Source organism: Leucopleurus acutus (assembly GCF_964270905.1).
Source record: "Leucopleurus acutus genome assembly, chromosome: 16".
NCBI lineage: Eukaryota > Metazoa > Chordata > Mammalia > Artiodactyla > Delphinidae > Leucopleurus > Leucopleurus acutus.
In genome coordinates, this window is record NC_139158.1 from 23,679,674 (window position 1) to 23,698,635 (window position 18,962).

The 18,962-nt window shown below is 42.6% G+C and overlaps 2 protein-coding genes across 2 annotated transcripts; both read left to right on the forward strand.

The window, feature by feature from the left end:
- Positions 1-785: 785 nt before the first annotated feature.
- On the forward strand, positions 786-8,915 carry ARL6IP1 (ARL6 interacting reticulophagy regulator 1). Its single transcript, XM_082857757.1, has 6 exons — positions 786-891; positions 3,088-3,221; positions 3,658-3,777; positions 6,165-6,282; positions 6,878-6,962; positions 7,394-8,915. The coding sequence occupies exons 1-6, from the start codon at positions 856-858 to the stop codon at positions 7,510-7,512; spliced, it is 612 nt and encodes a 203-aa protein (XP_082713883.1). The 5' UTR covers positions 786-855; the 3' UTR covers positions 7,513-8,915.
- Positions 8,916-12,441: 3,526 nt separating this feature from the next.
- Positions 12,442-18,631, forward strand: RPS15A (ribosomal protein S15a). The gene is made up of 5 exons (XM_082857056.1): positions 12,442-12,476; positions 13,570-13,707; positions 14,196-14,275; positions 16,952-17,037; positions 18,204-18,631. Exons 2-5 carry the CDS (start codon positions 13,575-13,577, stop codon positions 18,295-18,297), a joined length of 393 nt encoding a protein of 130 aa, XP_082713182.1. The 5' UTR covers positions 12,442-12,476; positions 13,570-13,574; the 3' UTR covers positions 18,298-18,631.
- The last annotated feature ends 331 nt before the right edge of the window (positions 18,632-18,962 follow it).

An 18,962-nucleotide genomic window follows, 5' to 3' on the forward strand; every position in this document is an offset into this window, starting at 1 on the left:
TAAGTCGGTGCATTTTTCACAAGTTCTGAAACTATGCCCAGATTTCCACACCGTCTCCGCCGCCCCCGCCCCTCTATCAAACTAAGGCTTTATTCCTAATGGGTAGGGAAGGAAAAATTGCAGAAAATCTACATAAATGGCCCCTTTCACCAGTACTCAAAACCTCCTGAGATGGGCACGAGTCCGCGAGTCATATATCTGGGTCTAAGCTGCTTAGCGGCCTGGCTAGGGCTGCCAGAGCAGGTATTAAAGAAAGACGGGCTGGCTAGGGGCACAGCCAGGGTCAGGGCCGCCGTCTGGGTCGGGAAGAAGATCCCAGCCAGCCAGCCTCCTTAATCACAATGCGGTTAGCGTCACATGCCCATCTCTGCCCTCCGCCTGATATTGGGTGGCATATTTCCTTGAGGACTAAATTCCAGAGAGGTACCTTAGCTGCTTTGAGGTCCCCCGGAAGAGTCCGAGAGCCACCGCGGCGGCCCTCCCTGGGGATACTAAGGCCGTACCAGGCCCCGTCCAGGGGCAGTTGAACCGATTCCGAAAGGCCTGGGCGGGGTGTAGCACATCTCCTGGGTGCTGATTGGTTATTCCGTGTCCCCGCCCCCTCGGCCCCGCGTGGTCTCCTCCTTTGATCTGGGTTTCAAGACAAGCGCTGAGCAGCGGTTGGTCCGGCCCGCTTAAGCGTGATCTCGAGTTGCCCAATGAGGAGTGAGCTTCGCGGGTTCTGTCGGGAAAGGCAGCTGGCCTATATAAACGGCCTGCTGGGCGTGCCCTTTCGTTAGGGTTGTCGAGAGTGCCTCTGAGGAAGGCTGGCTTTTGGGGGCGTTTTGCGCTCGCTGAGGGGGCACCTCGGGAACAATGGCGGAAGGAGATAATCGCAGCACCAACCTGCTGGTGAGTACCAGCTCCTCGTCGCGAGGGAACCGAGCGGGGCCTCCGGACTTCGGTGCGCTGCGGCCTCGTTCCTATCACCCGCCGCGGGCCCGGCCCTCCTCTCCGTTCCCAGGTGCAGGCGACGACGCCTGCCCTTTGGGCTTCTTGGGTAACCTCTGCTTGGCGGTCACTAGTCGTGTCGACTCCTAACATCCCCTGGGGAAGGTGCACGACGGGGCGAGGAGGGCGCGTGATCATTCAGCGCGAGTAGGGGTTGAGGAGGAAGCGGGAGAAGGGGGGCTGTGACCAGCCTGGGGTGCAGTCCTTGGCAAAGGGCCGCGAGGGGCTCATCGAGCGCTTTTGCGGCCCAGACCCCAGCTGTATCTGGGTTTCCCCGTCTTTGATTTTAACCAGGATGTCCGTTCGCCCTTTTCCCCTAATACTTGGGCAGGGGTGGAGGGTCAAAGGGCTGCTGCCGAGAATTTCTTTTAGAGCTGGCACAGCTTTAAAACGGCAGGGAGGCTGCGAGCTCGCCGCTGGGAACTGGAGGTAGGATCCAGCTGGAGGGACAGTGGCAGGTTCTGGCGTTTGTCTGGAACGTGTAAGTCTGGGCGAGGGTGGGGGGTGTCCCAGGACGATTTTAGAGTAAGCCGGGGTCGGAGGGAACTGCAGTAAGGTTGTATCACAGGCAGACAGTTTTAACCTCAGCACGAATCCCCCCTCAGGATCTAGGTAAAAACGAGGGAAATCCGTCCATCTTCTCAGTTGCCTATCCCCAGGAAAAGGCATGCTACTCACCACCAGAACAACAGTGAATAGAGAAACCAAATTATTTAATTTTGACTTTTGATTTTCCAAGAGCTCAGGTGCTAACGAATTAAGTGACTTTGCAGGGCAGTTTTGATTGTGCGTGATTTTCATTTTGCATTGGTTTTTAGATATGCATGACCTCTGCCCCCTTACATGCACACACACCACCACCCCCTTTTCTATGGTTAGCCTAGTGAGCCCCAGCCAGGTTTCTTTTAAGAGTTGATCGTTGCCCAAGTTCACACAGCTATTGAAACAACAGATCCTGGCCTGGAGCTCGGCTGCTCTTTCCACAGAGCAGTGTGACTTAATTTAAGGAGAACAAGGCCTTTGGCCTTGGATTTGCTGGATTCAGATATGTAAACCTCTGTGTATCTCAGTTTCCACATTTGTAAAATGTGGAAACTGAGCTTGTTGGGAGGAGTAATTAAAGTATAAGCACATAATATATTCAGCAGAGTTTCTGCCACATGGTAATCTCTTATTTAACTATATTAAGCATGGTATATAAAGTCAGAAACATTGAGGTCACCTAAGTGTCAGTGTGGCACAGATAACATCTTTATCAAGATTAAGCTGCCCTGTCTCCTGTCATTTGCATATTTCCCTGTGGTAACAGTTATAAGAACACATGGGTTTCCTGTTCCAAGTTTTTTTTCTCTACCAAAATCAGCTTAAGGGCTTTTTGCCCCATTAGCTCATCTGAGAAGTCTACTTGCAGCTGATGGTCAAATTTGCAGAGAAATTTGAAGTCTAACCAAAATGTCCTGATAAGTGTAAGAAGCATTTTATTGAGATATATTGGGCTTAATATGCCTTTTATAATTTTGTAAAAGCACAGTAGTTTTCCTTAATTGTGCAGATGATGCCAACATCTAAATGATTTCATTGCACAAAGAGCTATTTTGGAAATTGAATGCTGTTTGGGAAGAGGCTTTCCTAATGGATTCAGAAGTAGGGGGCTAAACAATGAAATGACAAAACACCAGACCAGTTGTAACTACCTGAAATGAGAAACTTTAAGTGATCCAATTTTATACTCAGGGTGCTGCCACTTAGTAGTGCATGGCTTTGGGAAAGTGCATTCTGAGCTCGCTTTCTTTAATTGTAAAATGGCTCTGATTATCCCTATCTTAAGGGGTCTATAAGGATTATGTTACATAATGCATGTAAAAGAGTAGCCCAGTGCTTGGACTTGGAAAGTGACCATTAAATGATAATTTTTTTCCCCATTCATTTCTGTCTTTGGTTTAAAAATTGCGTTTTTCTGAGAAACTAATTTGTTTAAGATAGTGATTTGTAGGAGCTGTTTTACATACCTGGTGCCTTAGAAGAATTTAACTCTCTAGGAGCCACAGAAATGTTGAGATTAGTAGAATGATCGCTTTAAATGTTACTCATATGTAGGCTGCAGAGACTGCAAATCTGGAAGAGCAGCTGCAAGGATGGGGAGAAGTGATGCTGATGGCAGATAAAGTCCTCCGATGGGAAAGAGCCTGGTTTCCACCTGCCATCATGGGTGTGGTTTCTTTGGTGTTTCTGTAAGTGAGCTATTAAATTTCTGTAGATTGTGCTTGTTACTCATAAGGGCTCAGGTTCCATTTATGGAAGTGCCTGAATCTGTAAAGAATGCCTTTGCTTAGAGCCGTTTGCCTAGTTTTCAGAATTTGTAGTACTTTGTAAACTCAGTTATCAAGGCAGTTGAATAAATCTGTGGCTCACACTTTTTGGTCTTAGGACCCTTTACACTGCTAAAAAATGTTGAGGACTCCAAAGAGCCTTTGCTTCTTCATGTTTACATTAACCGTTACAGCTGTGATGTCATGAAGCTTCCGGAAAACTACTTGTGAGAAAATTAGAATAAAAAAGGTGAATAACATCTTTGAGAACCAGAGGACTAGGAGGATAAACATCTTCAGCTAGGATTAATGAGGTCTATGTTTTTCTAACCTTTATTAATTTTTTTTTTTTAAACAGGACTATCTACTATCTAGATCCATCCGTTCTGTCGGGTGTTTCCTGTTTTGTTATGTTTTTGTGCTTGGCAGACTACCTTGTTCCCATTCTAGCGCCTAGAATTTTTGGCTCCAATAAATGGTAGGTGGCATAATGATGTGGCAGTCTAATTTCTGAGAAGTTACTGCACCAGGTAGCTATGACTAGTGTGTTGTAATTAAGCACAGAGAATTGTCTTAACCATCAGGTGGCTAGGGGTTAGATTTATCGTTTGATGTAAAGAATTTCTTAGCTGATTCAGATATAAATCACAAACTTCCGGTACTTATATCTCCATAGTTCTTTTATACTCTAGCATTTATTTTGACTTTTTTTTCTTCCTAGACCTTTTTATTGAAGTGAGGCTTTTTTAGGTAATGTTTTATCAAGGATTGCAGACCTCATAATGGGCTTTCCATAAAAGTAGTATGTCTACTTCTACATTTTTTCCATTGATATTTAAGATATTATAATATTAATTTCACCAATTACTTTTGAATGAATATGAAAACAGTAACGTAGTTTTTTTTGCCTGTTCATTTAGCAACTATTTATTGAATGTCTACTTTTCTATTAGGCAGACTCTTCTGGGTGCTGTGAAATATTTTGACTTTTAAGATTCATCTTGGGACTTCCCTGGTGGTCCAGTGGTTAAGACTTCACCTTCCAATGCAGGGGGTGCGTGATCGATCCCTGGTCGGGAGCTAATGCCTCCCGGCCAAAACATAAAACAGAAGCAATATTGTGACAAATTCAATAAAGACTTCAAAAAAAAAAAAGAAAAAGATTGATCTTGTGTTTCACGTTGAGACCTTGAGGTAGTGCAGTGGAGGTTAGCAAAAGTGCTTTAGAATACGTTCAAGCTGTATATATAAGTGGGTTGTTGATTGCATTTATACCACTCTTTGAACGGGTTACTTATGAGTTCCCAAGATAAGTGGCTGTGGATCCTGTTAAAGTATTTTTTAACTTCCTTCTGGAATGTTGCATTTCTCTTTTGATCCAAATAGTGAGCAAAACCAGATATAGGAATGGATTTTTTTCTCCTAGCTGCTATACTCCCTTGGTTGTTTATTTTAATTTAATTGGTAGTCTACTTGTGCCTGTCGTTTTTCGTTCTCCTGATAATAGCAAATTATAAAATAATTCTATAAAAATAAGAATTTTAAATGTAGGGTTTGCTTAAGTTATGGGATAATTAAGCATTTTTGTATTGAAATAAAGATGTTTCTGCCATAGCACAATGGTTAGTGTTAGCAAATGTGCTTTGAATTGTTTTTCATTGTGCTGCTGTTTGGGGGGCAAGTTTGTAACTATGCAATGTAGCAATTTAACAGAATCAACCTCGGACCCTGACTTTATTAGCCAGATGACATTCTAATCTGCTAATTCATAACTCCTGGAGAAGAATTTTCAGAAGTAAGCTCTTGAAGTTTCGTGGTAATCAGTATGTGGCTCAGTTTTATCTACAGAGCGATTTTGTTTTTTGACCTTTATGAAGAAGGAAGAACACTGTTGCCTAGCCACAGTCCAGCCTTGACTATGGGCAGCATACAAGGTCTGATTATTTATAAGAAGTTCCAGGGCTCAGTAGAAGCCCTTCTACTGTATCTGTCACTGCAGATTTATAGGGACAAGGACTAGAGGAGAGAAAGCAACACATCTCCAGCATAGGGCTTACTTTTTATAGCAGCCATTATGTCTGTATAGCAAAGGCAGTACAAAGGCAAAAATCAGAACCCAAAATACATTATAAACTACAAAGGGCTTTTTGGAGGATCTTTTTGTATTCTTACTGCTGTTTTTGTGATTATATTTTCCCTCAATGGGACTAAATTTATAAGGAATTTGGATTTGAGCTCTTTGTGGCTGCCTAGGCCTCAAATGTATGAAGCCCAGTGGAGGGTATTGTGCTTTGAATGCTAGTAGTTATTATCTTACTGGCGAGTGCTTAAATATAACTGTTTGGTTGAAACTTCACATCTTCCTCAAGGACTCTGATGGGTCACCACCCAGGATTCATTGGGATCTGCAAAATAATATAGGAATAGAGAAATTAATTCATACTGATTTCTGCATGACTCATAGTAGTCATGAGGTTTTTGTTACTATCATTGACCAAATTTGGCTTTAGAACCATAGATGGCCATTACTTTGTACACACGTGTGTCTTTATGTTAAAACTTATTCCTGTGCTATGAAAGGAGTCTTTTTTGCTATGCTGAGCAGCTTGTGGGATATAGTTCTCTGACCAGGTTTTGAACCCAGGCCCTCTGCAGTGAGAGCACAGAGTCCTAACCACTGGACCACCAGGGAATTCCCAAAAGGAGTCTTAATGGTTTAAGAACTTTTTCTATAACATAATGGTGAATCATTGTTGTTTTTATTTAGATTTTCTTTAGAAGATAGTTTCTGAAATTTGAGAGGACGGTGTATTTCTGTTTACTGTTAAGATTTGCCTATAGTAAAAGGGAAGATTCTTTTCCTAGGACCACTGAGCAACAGCAGAGATTCCATGAAATTTGCAGCAATCTCGTAAAAACTCGACGCAGAGCTGTGGGCTGGTGGAAACGCCTCTTTACGCTAAAGGAAGAAAAGCCTAAAATGGTACTTTTTTAGTTTTGACTTATTTAAGTAAAGCAACATTTTAAGATTGAGTCAATTTTTGCTTCATTATAGTGTAAAGCCTTTTTGCTTTACTCTAGTTGTAGTTTGATGTTTATCATTATCTGTTGGTTTAACTCCTCTGAGTACATTCATAAATATTTATCTGTATTAAACTAAAAGTTAAAATTACATTTTGCATTCAATATTTTATTCTTGTAGAGGTGAATTTTTTGTTTCTCTTTTATTTACTGAAATAAATGTAAAAGACATATATTTAGGAAGCATTTGTTCTCTTTTCTCTTAGCTTCACTTGAGGTTACTATGTGAAGTTATTAATTGCAAAAGTAGTTAACTTACAAACTACTTAATTTACATACAGAATTATAGTTATTCTAGGAGAGAATGTATGTAAATTCTATAAAGGAGACCTAGGGAGTTTTCTATGGCTTTTATATAATATATAGATACTAAATATTTTTAAAGAAAAGTGGGAATAAAAACAGAGTTATTTTCCAATCTTGGAAACAACCTCCTAAAGTTTCGCTTCTTAGTCTGTTTCTAGAAGTTGATAAATTCTTGTTATTTTCATTATTAGTACTTCATGACCATGATCATTTCTCTTGCTGCGGTTGCTTGGGTGGGACAGCAAGTCCACAACCTCCTTCTCACCTACCTGATAGGTAAGTCTTTGAGGACAAACTGCAGGCACATCCTGGCCAGTAAAGTCTAACTGGAATTTAGTAAGCAATATGTTCCTGCTCCCTGAGTTCCAGGCAGTGATTAAGGAACTGTGTGAGTATGGAAAGATGACTAAATCCCAGGTCCTTGTTTTCAGTGAGTTTGTGGTCTTATCGGAAGTTAAGACAAAGAACTAATAACCAAGGTAGAAAGTAATGTGCAAGAGGTAAAAATAAGCAGTGTGTCTTATCTGAGGTTGGGAGGTATGAAGCAGAAGCTTCTGGGGATAAATACCAATGGAAATAATGGATTTCATGTTACTTCCTCCCATTAGAGTGTGTAATAGTTTGAAGAACTATCTTCTATAAAATGTTAGAATCTTTGGGAAGTTAATTGCTGCCTTTGTAATTTTGTTTTTGTTTTTAATTTTAAGTGACTTTCTTACTCTTGCTTCCTGGACTAAACCAACATGGAATCATTTCGAAGTACATTGGAATGGCCAAAAGAGAGATAAACAAGCTTCTCAAACAAAAAGAAAAGAAAAATGAATAATACATCTGCTTTATGCAGTGTGATTAATGGTGTATACATTGTCCTTGGGGACAGTGTCTGTTATGCTGTCTGGATACTAAAATGTTACAGATGTAGCTCTTTGCTGTCCCTCATTCTGCCCTTAGTTAGTAGAAATTCTGACTTGCCAAGTAAGGCTGTATGCCCAGTGTCTTCATGGGTGTGCTCTCATCCGCTGGCCTTATATGGACAACTCATTCATCATTACCACTCGTCTTGGTTTTTCTCACCCAGGGTTAATTGAACTCTTACTTTTAAAATAATATAGTGGTGAACTTCATCCTTTAGTACAGTTAACAGTGGCCTGGGATAACTGTTAAAGTTGATCTTTGCTGTAGCTGGATACAAGATAGTGGTCTGTGACTACAGGAAGCTGGTTCTACTGTCTACTTCCACAGTCTGCTTAAACAACTGTCTGGCTTCGTGCATATAGAAACCAAGTTTACCACTTCTGATGAAGAGACCAGTTAAGATTCATTCCTCATTCTGTTTCGACACTGTGGGAGAAGAATCCTCATGGAATAAAATGAAAGTAATTCCATGGCCTAGTATGTGTTGGCTTCTCCCTTGTGCAGAATTTAGCAATTTGTTGGAAGCATTGATCCTCCCTCCCAAATGGGTAATCTGACAGGCTTAGAACTCTTGTTCCCGTGCACTTAAACTTGAAGTTAGTACATCCTTAAGTGCTTTTTAGTAGCAGGCTTACGCAAGATGGTATTTAGGATTTTTAGCATACTTTTGATTTCAGATTTTCAGCTAAATGAAACTAAAGTACATAATAGGTTAAGAGTCATGTCTATGACCTTCACTCCAAGACCAGCCGATAAAGAACAAAACTCATCCTGTGTTTAGTCAAGATTCATTTCAGTAGAAAATCCTACTAGTTTTTCAAGACCAGAATAAGCCTTTAAAGGTAAGCCTCAAGATTCTCATTTTATGGTATCACTGGCTGCTTTTGGTCCCCATAGATGGAGTAGTTGAAATCTGTAGGAATGAACCTCTGAGGGCTGGAAATGTGACATATTTGGGAACAATTCTTAAACTGATTAACTAGCTGTAATATAGTTTTGTGAATTTATTGCACTGATGCTGTAAAACCTGGACCTTGTGGTGTATCTGTTCCTAAGTAAGTGTTGTTTTCTCTCCTTCAATATTGCTGTAAACAGTGGCACCCATGTAGCATATGTTTGACTTCTCTTTTTTTAATGTTTCGTATACAAACTACCATAATCTACATGTGTTTCCTCACTGTAAATAAGCTTGTCTTCCTAGATTTTTGTGTGTATGTGTGTTCTACCAATTAACTACTTTTGCAGTTTTAATCCTGTATTATTTCTTCTACTTTGTTTTGTGTAAAGGGGGAAAAATAAAAAAGCTGGAATCCCTCCTTGTGTCCTTTCTTTATAGCTTAGCCAGTACAACATTTACATGATCGGATTTATGTACCCAATTAATGAACTACCCTGTGTGATCATTACATGGCTATAAGGTGCTCTTTAAGAATAAAATGAAATAAAAGGTTTAAATTTATTCATTCAGTAAACATCCAGGCACCACCCTAGATGGAAAAGGAGATACAATGAATAACTGATGGCCAAAGGTGATGTGTGAGAGGGCCTGGTTGGAAGAATAGGCAGGGAGCCATGCAGGAGAGAGTGCCTGCCCAGGCACCTCTGTACCCTAGGGCCTAGCTCAGAATTTGGTACCTGAGCTGCTCAGTAAATAATTGGTGGGTGACTTTTGTCTGCACTTAGGATTTTTTAAAAAATAGAGCCCCAGGCTTCCCTGGTGGCGCAGTGGTTGGGAGTCCGCCTGCCGATGCAGGGGACGCGGGTTCATGCCCCGGTCCGGGAAGATCCCACATGCCGCGGAGCGGCTGGGGCCTGTGCGTCCGGAGCCTGTGCTCTGCAACGGGAGAGGCCACAACAGTGAGAGGCCCGCATACCACAAAAAAAAAAAAAAAAAAAAAGAGCCCCAGTTGGATATTTTATCATTAGGCCTTACTATCTATACGTAGTGGATCCTGGGAACAGATTCAATGTCAAATTAAATCTCTTTGCTCCCCCTCTCCCCAAAACGTATGGATCCTTCCTTGGAGCCTCCTGGGGGCTTGATGATGTCCAGAACAGGGAAGTCTCAACCCAGTCACCATAGGTCTCCTCCTGGTCACTGGATGCTCTGAAATGCTGGTCTTCCACATGCAGCTATGATTACTCCCCAGGCCAACTTGGCTACTCCTGTGCTAGCTCTGGCCACAGCACAGGTCCCCTTTCAACTCTTGCCTTTGCACCACCTCTGGCAGAGGTCCTATCATTCCAGAATTCACAGGATGACAAGAGGCAGTTTATACATGGCCCTCCCGCTCCATTTCCACCCTTCTACCCTTTTTCCAGTTCCAACCCAACCATTCTGAGATTTCTGTCCATCTTTATATGCCCTCCTAGCTCTTAATATCTATAGGCCACACACCCTTCCTAACGTTTCAGGATCCCCAAACCCCACAAGTAATTTAGTAGCTTAGACAAGTTATAAGTGACCACTTTTTTGTTTTGATTTTTTAACCTACAGCAAAATTTGGAGACTGAGTTAAGATTGAATTTAGTTTGCTCCCTCATTTGTGAAGTGGAGATAATAGTACAGATCTCACAGGGACATTATGTAATTGCATGTGTTGTTTTGAGGATTCAGTTAATCTACAGGAAGCACTCAGTGGCAGTTAGGAATTAGTAGTTGTTAGCACCCTTCACGACACAGATCAAATGGCGCTTCCTCTGTGAGAGCTTCAGCAACTTTCCAGGCCACTTCTCTGTTCTCACAGCACTTCATATTGGCGTCCTATGTGGCACACTGCCCAGTATTGTGCTGTTATTTAGAGATCTGTGTCTGCTAGGATCTGTACCTCTTAAGGGCAAGAACTGACATTTTTGTCCTCTCACCTGGTACAACACCTGGCAGGCACATGGTAGGCACTCATTAGATATTTCCTGAATGAAGGGATGAATGAATGAATGAAGTGTATAAAGAGATGGTGGTACTAATTTTCTATTTATGGTAAGGCTCTTGAAGGAAAGTGGATTTATTCACTTACCTTCCCACTGTTGCTAAGGCCCTCAAGGTGAGCACCACATTTCTAGTCAACAGAATGTGTTGTTAAGTGTACAGGTAACCAGTTCTTAAAGGAAATGTTCATTAGAAAAGCAAATGTCCTTTTGTAAATGTAAGTTACAACCAGAGATTTTTATATCCCTGAGATGTTCAAACTGGGAGCTTGGTTCTCCTCAATGTTCACCTGGGATTTGAGAAGCATTGGGGGTGGGGGAGGTGGGCTGTGATGCTAATCACAGACGCTGACTGAGCACGCAGGCTCCCGGGTTTTATGTGTCTCTTTTATATGGATTATTTCATTTACCCTCATAGCAACTTCAACTGATTGGTGTATCATCCCCATTTTGCAAATCGGGAAACTGATTTGCCCATTCATTTATTCAAATACGTGTCAGCCGCCTACTATGTACCAGATGACTTTTCTAGAAGCTGTGGGTACAGCGGTGAACAAAACCAACCAAATCCCTGCTTACTTAATGGAGACAGACGATAAATACACTTCCAATATTTCAGGTGGTAAGTGCTGTGGAGAAAAATTAAGCAGGGCCATGGGGTTGGGGCGAATGGGGAGAAGGTTGTATGAGTGTGATTGAATAGAGACCTGAGGAAAGGGAGTGGGGAGCAAGTCTCGGGATAAACTGGGGGGGGGGAATACTCAAGTTAAAGGGAAAAGCAAATGCAAAGACCTTGAGGCAGAGTATGCTTGGTGTATCTGAAGAAAAGCAAGCCAGGGGCGAAAGTTGGGGGGATGATGTTCCTAGGCAAGGAGGCAGGTGTGCAAGTCAGGGAGGACCTTGGTTTTGGTAAGGAATTTGGATTTTACTGAGGGTGCTAGGAACCCTTGGAGAGTGCAAGGTCTGACAAGTTTTAAAGCGATCATTGTGGCGGCCAAGTGGGAAACACAAGGAAGGGTAAGAAGGGAGGGTAAGAGTGACAGCAGAGAGGAGAGAAGTCCGTGGCAGAAGTTTCAGATGTTGGATATCTAGCCTGAGGTTACTCAGCTCCGGAGAGGGCGGAGCCAGAATTCACTTCCTCCCAGGCCGTCAGACCCCGGGCTTCAAGCCGTACCTACTGAGCATTTATATACTACGTGCCAGACATTTTGCGAGCCCTTTGTCACCATTATCTCATCTGTTCACCTGGGATTTGAGACGGCTGAGCGTTTATTTTGAAAGCGCTTAAAAGGCTGAGCGTTTATTTTGAAACATTTGTGGCTTTCTTCCAAACTGTGTATCTCAGAACTCAAAAGCAAAGCCTGGAACTCCAGTAAATAATTTCTAATATTTAGGGAGAGTCAAAAAGGAAGCACCGATTAAAAAATATATTTTTGACTGTATGAAAAAGTACTCTATACATGTTTCAAAAAACAAAACTAAATTGTATTGGGAGAAAAGCAAGTCTTCCATCCCAGTTCCTAACGCCCTTCCCAGAGGCATTTACCGATTTCTTGTGGGTCCTTCTAGAGATACTGTAAATACGCAAGTATCAAAATTAATTCTAAATGGTAAACAGTTACTGCAATAAAAATTTGCAAATATCTAGGCCCTTGTCAGTTTTTGACTTTTACGGATTAAATGCTAGAAGGTAGTCGAACCTGTGCTAACGCCGCACCTCCACCACCTAGCTCCCCAGGGCCTCGCCTGGGTGTTCGACTCCATCGACTCTCTACTGCCCACCCCTGAGGAGGTTCCGCCCCTCGCCCGCCTCCTTCCACTAGGCAATTCATTTTTTAATTTTTTTTGTTTTTGGCGGTCCTTTGAAAGTCTCGCGATAGCCCGACCGCTTCCCATAATTCCGTTCACTCGCCCCGCCCAACTTCTTTCCGCCATCTTTCCGTGCCGGTGAGTGTCTTTCTCTCAACGGTCTAGTATCATCCGTCAACTATCGGTGCCATCCTATGGTGTAGGACTCGGCTTCGGTGTCCTGCGAGGATGTCGGAGACCTTCTGGGCCGGGGATACTATCCTTGCAGGGGTCTGGGCAGGCGGAGGGGGGAGTCCTGCCCGGCCGCCCCATGCTCTGCACTCTGGGGAGCCCGGTCTCTGAGGCGCAGGCCGCAGCCCCGGCGGGACCCGGAGCTTTCGACCGTCAGGGGGCAGTCCCGACTCTTTCGGCGGCGCCAGGGTCTCCCATTAGTGGTCGAGGCAGCTCCTTGGCTCCGAGAAGCATCGGGGAGCCGTAACCTTGGTGAGCCGTGCAGCTTCCCATTACTTCGGCCGCGCCGGGAACTTGGGAGACAGAAGATCCTCAGGAGGGAAAACTGGATCCTGCCTGGGGTGGCGGTTTGCTGGAACGAACTTGGGTCGTCTGGGCCCCAGGGTTTCCCCTCAGACACTTTGTTGAGCTTGAGGAAGCAGGTTGGATCCCTGCTGTTGTCATTTGAGGCATGCCTCTATCCTTAGCTTTCAAAACTATTGAAGTTCGTGCCCATTGTGATAGAGTCCATTCTGGTGCATGTGAAATGTTTCTGCTTACCAGTGTGCTACGATTGCTGTTGGTCATAATTTTAGATGGCACAAGGACGGACGTTTCATTTTAATAGTTACGGGTGTTAGGTGAGAGTTGACTAGTATCTTTTGGGTGTTAGGACAAGGCTGACACTGAGTCAGTTGGTTTAAAGGACAATGTTAAATAGTACAGATGCTGCCGGATTCCAGAAGTTTGGAAAATATTGCTGGTGATTATCAGCTCCCGTTCTGAATAACTGACCTACCATGGCTGGTATTTTCATTTGATTAATGAAATAATCAAATGAATTATTTGGTTGGACACAGTCGACATATTCCTCTGGGTATCCTGGGGAACTAGCCTGCTTAGAAATGGGGAAACTTCCTTATGATAGAGGCAGAAAGGAAAGGATGTGTTCCCAGTGGAATGATTGGGTGCCTTTTAATGGCAATGCCAATAAAATCCCTGTTTTCTCTTCCCTGAACAGCCATAATGGTGCGCATGAATGTCCTGGCCGATGCTCTCAAGAGTATCAACAATGCCGAAAAGAGAGGCAAACGCCAGGTTCTTATTAGGCCGTGCTCCAAAGTCATCGTCAGGTTTCTCACTGTGATGATGAAGCATGGTAAGTGTCTTGCTGTTTATTATGTTTTGAGGTAAACATGTTACAGAATGGGTCCTGTAGAAGTTAACTGTTGGAGAGATGTGGGAAGATGTGGGAAGATGGGAGAACAAGGTGGCAGTCATACATGGGAACTAATGCAATTGATTGGGGCTGTGGACGGGGTAGTTCTGGACAAATGATGCTGTTCAAGAAATAACTGAGTAGGGTAGAACTGTTGAAAGGAAGAGAAAGTTTGGCAGCTAAAATGGCCTTTCCTTGTGTAACATTGCAGCTGCAACATGTCACTGAAAGGGCCCTGAACCTAAGAGCTCCTTGGGATGGAAAGGAGGATTGTTTTGTCTTGGGCACGAGGTAGCCTTTGGGAGTGGGAAGCCGTGAAAAGGCAAGGAGGAAATAATCCCCTTTTTAACATTTCAGGGTGGATTGTTTTGGGTGTTGCCCCCTAAATTTTAAAAATTATTTTTAATACAGTCACTTGTGTTCTGTAGGTTACATTGGCGAATTTGAAATCATCGATGATCACAGGGCTGGGAAAATTGTTGTGAACCTCACAGGCAGGCTAAATAAGGTAAGGATTGATTATCTTCCATGTTTAAGAACCTTCAGAATGGTCTACCAAGGTGTTCCATGTTATAATTGCCCTTGTAGAATCAGATAATGTGCTTGCTTTAGGTTAAAAAGATTAAGGATTGATTAAAATCGTTAATTTTTATATAGGACCTTTTACTTCGTTTGTTCTCCAGGTAGAATTGTGAGTTAACTTAGTGTTTGTGGAGTAGAAGGTATCTGAAGGGAGATGCGGCAGGGTTGGGTGAAAATGAACAACCGATGATACTGGTGTTTGAATCTTGGGTGGCTCAAGGCCACTAGTCCTGACAATGTAAATAAGTTTTGGTCCTTCGTCTCGCTTGGTGATTGTTGGGTATTTTGAACAGAGAATATGGGATTCTCTAACTATTAATATTTCTGTTTTTGCTGACATAGGCTGAATGTATGTCTTTGAGGTCTCTTCTCCCTGTAGGCATAATCTACTGAATCTGTTTGATTCTTTTGACTTTGTGGTTTAACTGATTCCATGTATTTTGGGGGCAGGTATCTGTCTATAAGCAAGTTGGGGGTCTCTAAGCTGCTACCCTGCTTTCTGTGTTCAGGTTTGTAGCTTTCCTATTTGCAAGGGGTCCAACAGAGTGGGGCACACGGGCCAAGAAAGTGAGTGGTTAGTGACAGGGGCCAGATTTATTGATAAGGTTATTTCCTGGACCAACAATTCCTATTTTACAAAGTTGGTTCCTTACATAGTGAATTTGCTTCCCGTGTGGATACTTAGTGTCAGATGAAAACTACTGAATTTGAAGCCTTTGAAGAATTTTTGAAGGCAATTTTGGGCCTATGTCTTGTTTTGTTCTGTTGTAGCCATTAGACTCCAATCCCACGGAAGGATTTGGATTCACTTCTCTTTCGCTCTGACCCTCACAATGTTCTTGAAGTACAAGAGGGCGTGTCTTTTTTCCCCCGTTTTTAGGAGTTAGGAAGCTGAGAGCTGAGTCCTGCTCAAGGTCTCAGTAAACTGTGGAAGAGCTGGTTCCAGTATACAGTTTAAAGCTGTCCTGCAGCAGCTTTTGTTGATGTTAAAAAAGCAAAACCAAAAAAACTTAGTTGGAGAAGTGCCCTGTACCACATTTCTCTTGAACTACACATAATAGCTTGAGAAATAAGTTTTAACAGAGTATTTCCCAAATGGAACTCATTTGTGACATCCTTGTTCAGTGGTATACTAGTTTAGAAAATCCTGGCTAACAGGTAGTTGAAATCCAGGCCCTGCCACATTTAACTGTTTGAATTAGTTTTTGGTTTCTCTCAGTTGCAGTTTTCTTACTTTATAAGACATTTTTGCCTCAGTTTCCTTCATGCAGGAGATAGATGTACCTTACTGTGGAATTGTAATGCAGTTGGGAAGTAAGGTAGTGTTTAAAGATTATAGATTAAGAAAATTCTTGCCTTGATTGTATCCTCTTAAGATTCATCTGCTTTGGGAGTGGATGTGCTGGAGTTCTGCTAGCTGAATGGAAGGGCTTTTTGCTGCTGGAATAAAGCAAGCCTGGGTGTGGTAGTGTAGAGGCCTCAGAAAGGTCTTTCACTGTAGCTTGCTTGGGTTTTCCCTATTCCTATCCCTGTATTGCTTGCATCCAGTGTGGGATTGCCCTTGACAGTCAAGTGACATTTGTAGCTGATAAGGTGATGTTATAAAAAGAAGAACCTGAGTGGGCCTCCTGCCATGGGGCAGTTGGGCATGACAGGTCCATTTTCAGTTTCTGTGGGTTCAGATCTGTCTAGGGAAGTGTACCAGCTCCAAAGACTTCACTAAGTTCTAATCTCATAGCCTCTTCTAGTTTACAGTTAAGCATCTTGGAATCTTGAATGATTCTTCTGTGGATGTGCACACACAACTTTCTGTCCGCTCCCTTAGCCCTCTGAAGGTACGAATCCTGAGTGTTCTCACGTGATCATTTCTTGTGTGTAAACAGCAGGAGGCTTCCTGCTTTGATTTTTTTTTTTTTTTTTAAGTGTGCTAGTGATTTGTAGAGTTGGTGGTCTAGCAGAGGGCGGGGTCACTTTTAGCTCTAATTAACTAAAGAGCCTTTTAGTCCCCTCATTTTCCACCCAATTGGATGTAGTCATAGACCTTGTGTGAACCCACGGATAGAGTCATGTAGCCTGTTAGTGGATATTTGAAACTTTATTGTGTTTTATGGTTTAGGTGTGATGGATTGTAGTGCCTTGGCTCTTAGCTCTCACTTTGGAGGATAGTTGTTGCTGTGTCTTCTCTCCCACCCAACACTGTCATAGCATGCGGGTGGGATAACTCTACCTCGTTCTGCCTTCTATACATTTTGCTAGATTAGTAGGGCTTGACTATAATTTATTTGTCTAAGACTTGAGTTCTTTAAAATCTGGTCATTTGTGCTGAGGCAGCTCTGTGGGCCATAGGAATGCACACTGATGTTATCTTGGTGTTTTACCTCTTCTGTTGACTTTTTCAATAGTGTGCCTTTTCTTCCTAAGTAGGCATAGTCTTAATTGTGTTTTTCAAATGGCATTTATATCAAAGATTGTACAAAATAGTTACCCATTAAATGTTGAGTTGGTTGGTTTATATGACTATTCAGTTATAAATGCATTTTAGTGTTACTCTTTTTCTGTTATTGGTGAAGTGTGAACAGCGTTTTCTGTTACGTTTTTACAGTGTGGAGTGATCAGCCCCAGGTTTGATGTGCAACTGAAAGATCTAGAAAAATGGCAGAATAACCTGCTCCCGTCCCGTCAGTTTGGGTGAGTCAATTTTCCGTATTTAAAAGTTAATGCTGTGGATCCCTGTGATGCAGTTTGACTTGAGCTTTTTTTTTTTTTTTAACTTAATAGCAGTAGCAGTTGTCTCCGTTTCCATCCTTGACTCAAGGATTAGCTTCTGTGTTGCCATACTTCATGTGTTAGGCTCTAGTTTCTGAGAGGCGTGGAAGAGCTGAGGCTGGCTGAGAGACAGCAGAATTGTGTGCCCTTTAATGTCTGCTCTTTTGGCTCAGGGCATATAGTTGATATATGTTCACTGTGAATCCCTTCCTATGGCCAGAATGACTTCTCAACCATTGGCCTCTGGGGAAACTCGATTTGAAAATCTTCCTCCTCGGTAAGAGACTGAGTTCAAATCCTGGTTTTTCTGCTTTAAACCTGTGAGGCCTTGGGCAAGTCATAGCCTTGATTTCTTCATCTTAAAAAAGGTAGTAGTTCTCTTGTAAGTTATAGTATCACCTGATTTAGTTCTGGTAAAGCACTTTAAGATCTGACACAGTAAGTGCTTATCTATTTGTGGTTAAGAACTTAAACCCACAGTCATGTTTGGTGATGCTGAATTTACTCCCACTTCGTGGCTGCCGTACAACAGGTATAGTGTTATGAGCGAGTCATTTCTGATTGTAGTTACGATACTAATTTTCATGCCTCCCAGTTGGCATACCTTCTGTGTCTTACGTTGATCCCCATAGTAACCCATGAGGTAGCCAGGCCAGGTGGAACGCCCTTTGTCCAAATAACTGTGTACAGTAGCTTGCCTGTGATGGTACACACAGTAAGTGGCAGAAACAATTCAGTCAGTACTTTAATGCTTTAGATTGCATGTCTCCTTGAGAGCAGAAAGTGACATTTTGAAGTTAAAGGAGTTCCAGTCTTTGCTCTTAGGTAACATTGCTTCTCGTTGTTAGCTGAGGCCAGGACTGTATGTGTATAGCTGATATCTCTGGGTTTGGGTCTTTGGTTCTAGGAACCGTGCCTGTGTACTGCCAGCCTGTGGAGGCAGCATTAGTCTGTGTGTCCATTATGGGAAGGCATCTTAAGCACTGATAAATGTTGGAGTTTTTCTGTACCAGAAAGTAGCTCTGTGTTGAACATTCTTAGGAAAAACTTACCAGCTTTTTTTTTTTTTTTTTTTAAACTTTCCATAGTTTCATTGTACTGACAACCTCAGCTGGCATCATGGACCATGAAGAAGCAAGACGAAAACACACAGGAGGGAAAATCCTTGGATTCTTTTTCTAGGGATGTAATACATACGTGCAAATAAAATGCCTCAGAGGACTCTGGTGCTTCCCTCAGTCGTTTTGAACTTTGTACAGCAGAGTAGCAAGAGCGTCTGCGGGAGTGTACAGCCTTTGTGTTAATTGGTGAATGCTGTTTCCTTGACGTAGAAGAAAGTTTTGACTTGGGATAACTTTCGCCGTCACCCTTATGGCTCACCAGAGGAGGGTGTGTCTGGCCCTGGATGGTTGACTCTGGATTGGGGTCCAGGTGGTGAAGCTGTCCCTTTCTGGAGTCTTACATTAACCCTGGAAGGAGTGGTGCCTTTCCTCTTTTTAGCTTGACAGAATACACATTTCAAGCCCTAAAAATATGATATGGTTGTAGTTGATTATGTAAGTGCTCATAAGGAAACAGATAACTAGAGCTCCACAGCTCACTAAGACTCATCTCAAAGTAAATTTGGATGGCATATCAGGGACATTTTAGCAATATGTGGTTATAAAATGTCATTTTTTCCAAAAAGTGGACCATCTTTTAAAAACTAGTTTTACTGTAAACCTGTCACCAGGTATATTCTGGAATTGGCGAGAATTAGTTTACTGGACCACTTGACCTGGGAAATGCTTGTAAAGAGCTCAGGCACCAAAGAGAGGGCAGGGGTGGCTTTTGTGAAACAGACCACG

What these genes read in the sequence shown, in the direction of transcription:
- ARL6IP1 (XM_082857757.1), top strand. Translation starts at nt 856, where the DNA reads ATGGCGGAAGGAGATAATCGCAGCACCAACCTGCTG. An exon ending in ATTTTTGGCTCCAATAAATG is followed by an intron (nt 3,778 to 6,164) that starts GTAGGTGGCATA and finishes TTCTTTTCCTAG; the next exon opens with GACCACTGAGCAACAGCAGA. An exon ending in CCTTCTCACCTACCTGATAG is followed by an intron (nt 6,963 to 7,393) that starts GTAAGTCTTTGA and finishes TTTAATTTTAAG; the next exon opens with TGACTTTCTTACTCTTGCTT.
- RPS15A (XM_082857056.1), top strand. Translation starts at nt 13,575, where the DNA reads ATGGTGCGCATGAATGTCCTGGCCGATGCTCTCAAGAGTATCAACAAT. An exon ending in CACTGTGATGATGAAGCATG is followed by an intron (nt 13,708 to 14,195) that starts GTAAGTGTCTTG and finishes TGTGTTCTGTAG; the next exon opens with GTTACATTGGCGAATTTGAA. An exon ending in CTCCCGTCCCGTCAGTTTGG is followed by an intron (nt 17,038 to 18,203) that starts GTGAGTCAATTT and finishes AACTTTCCATAG; the next exon opens with TTTCATTGTACTGACAACCT.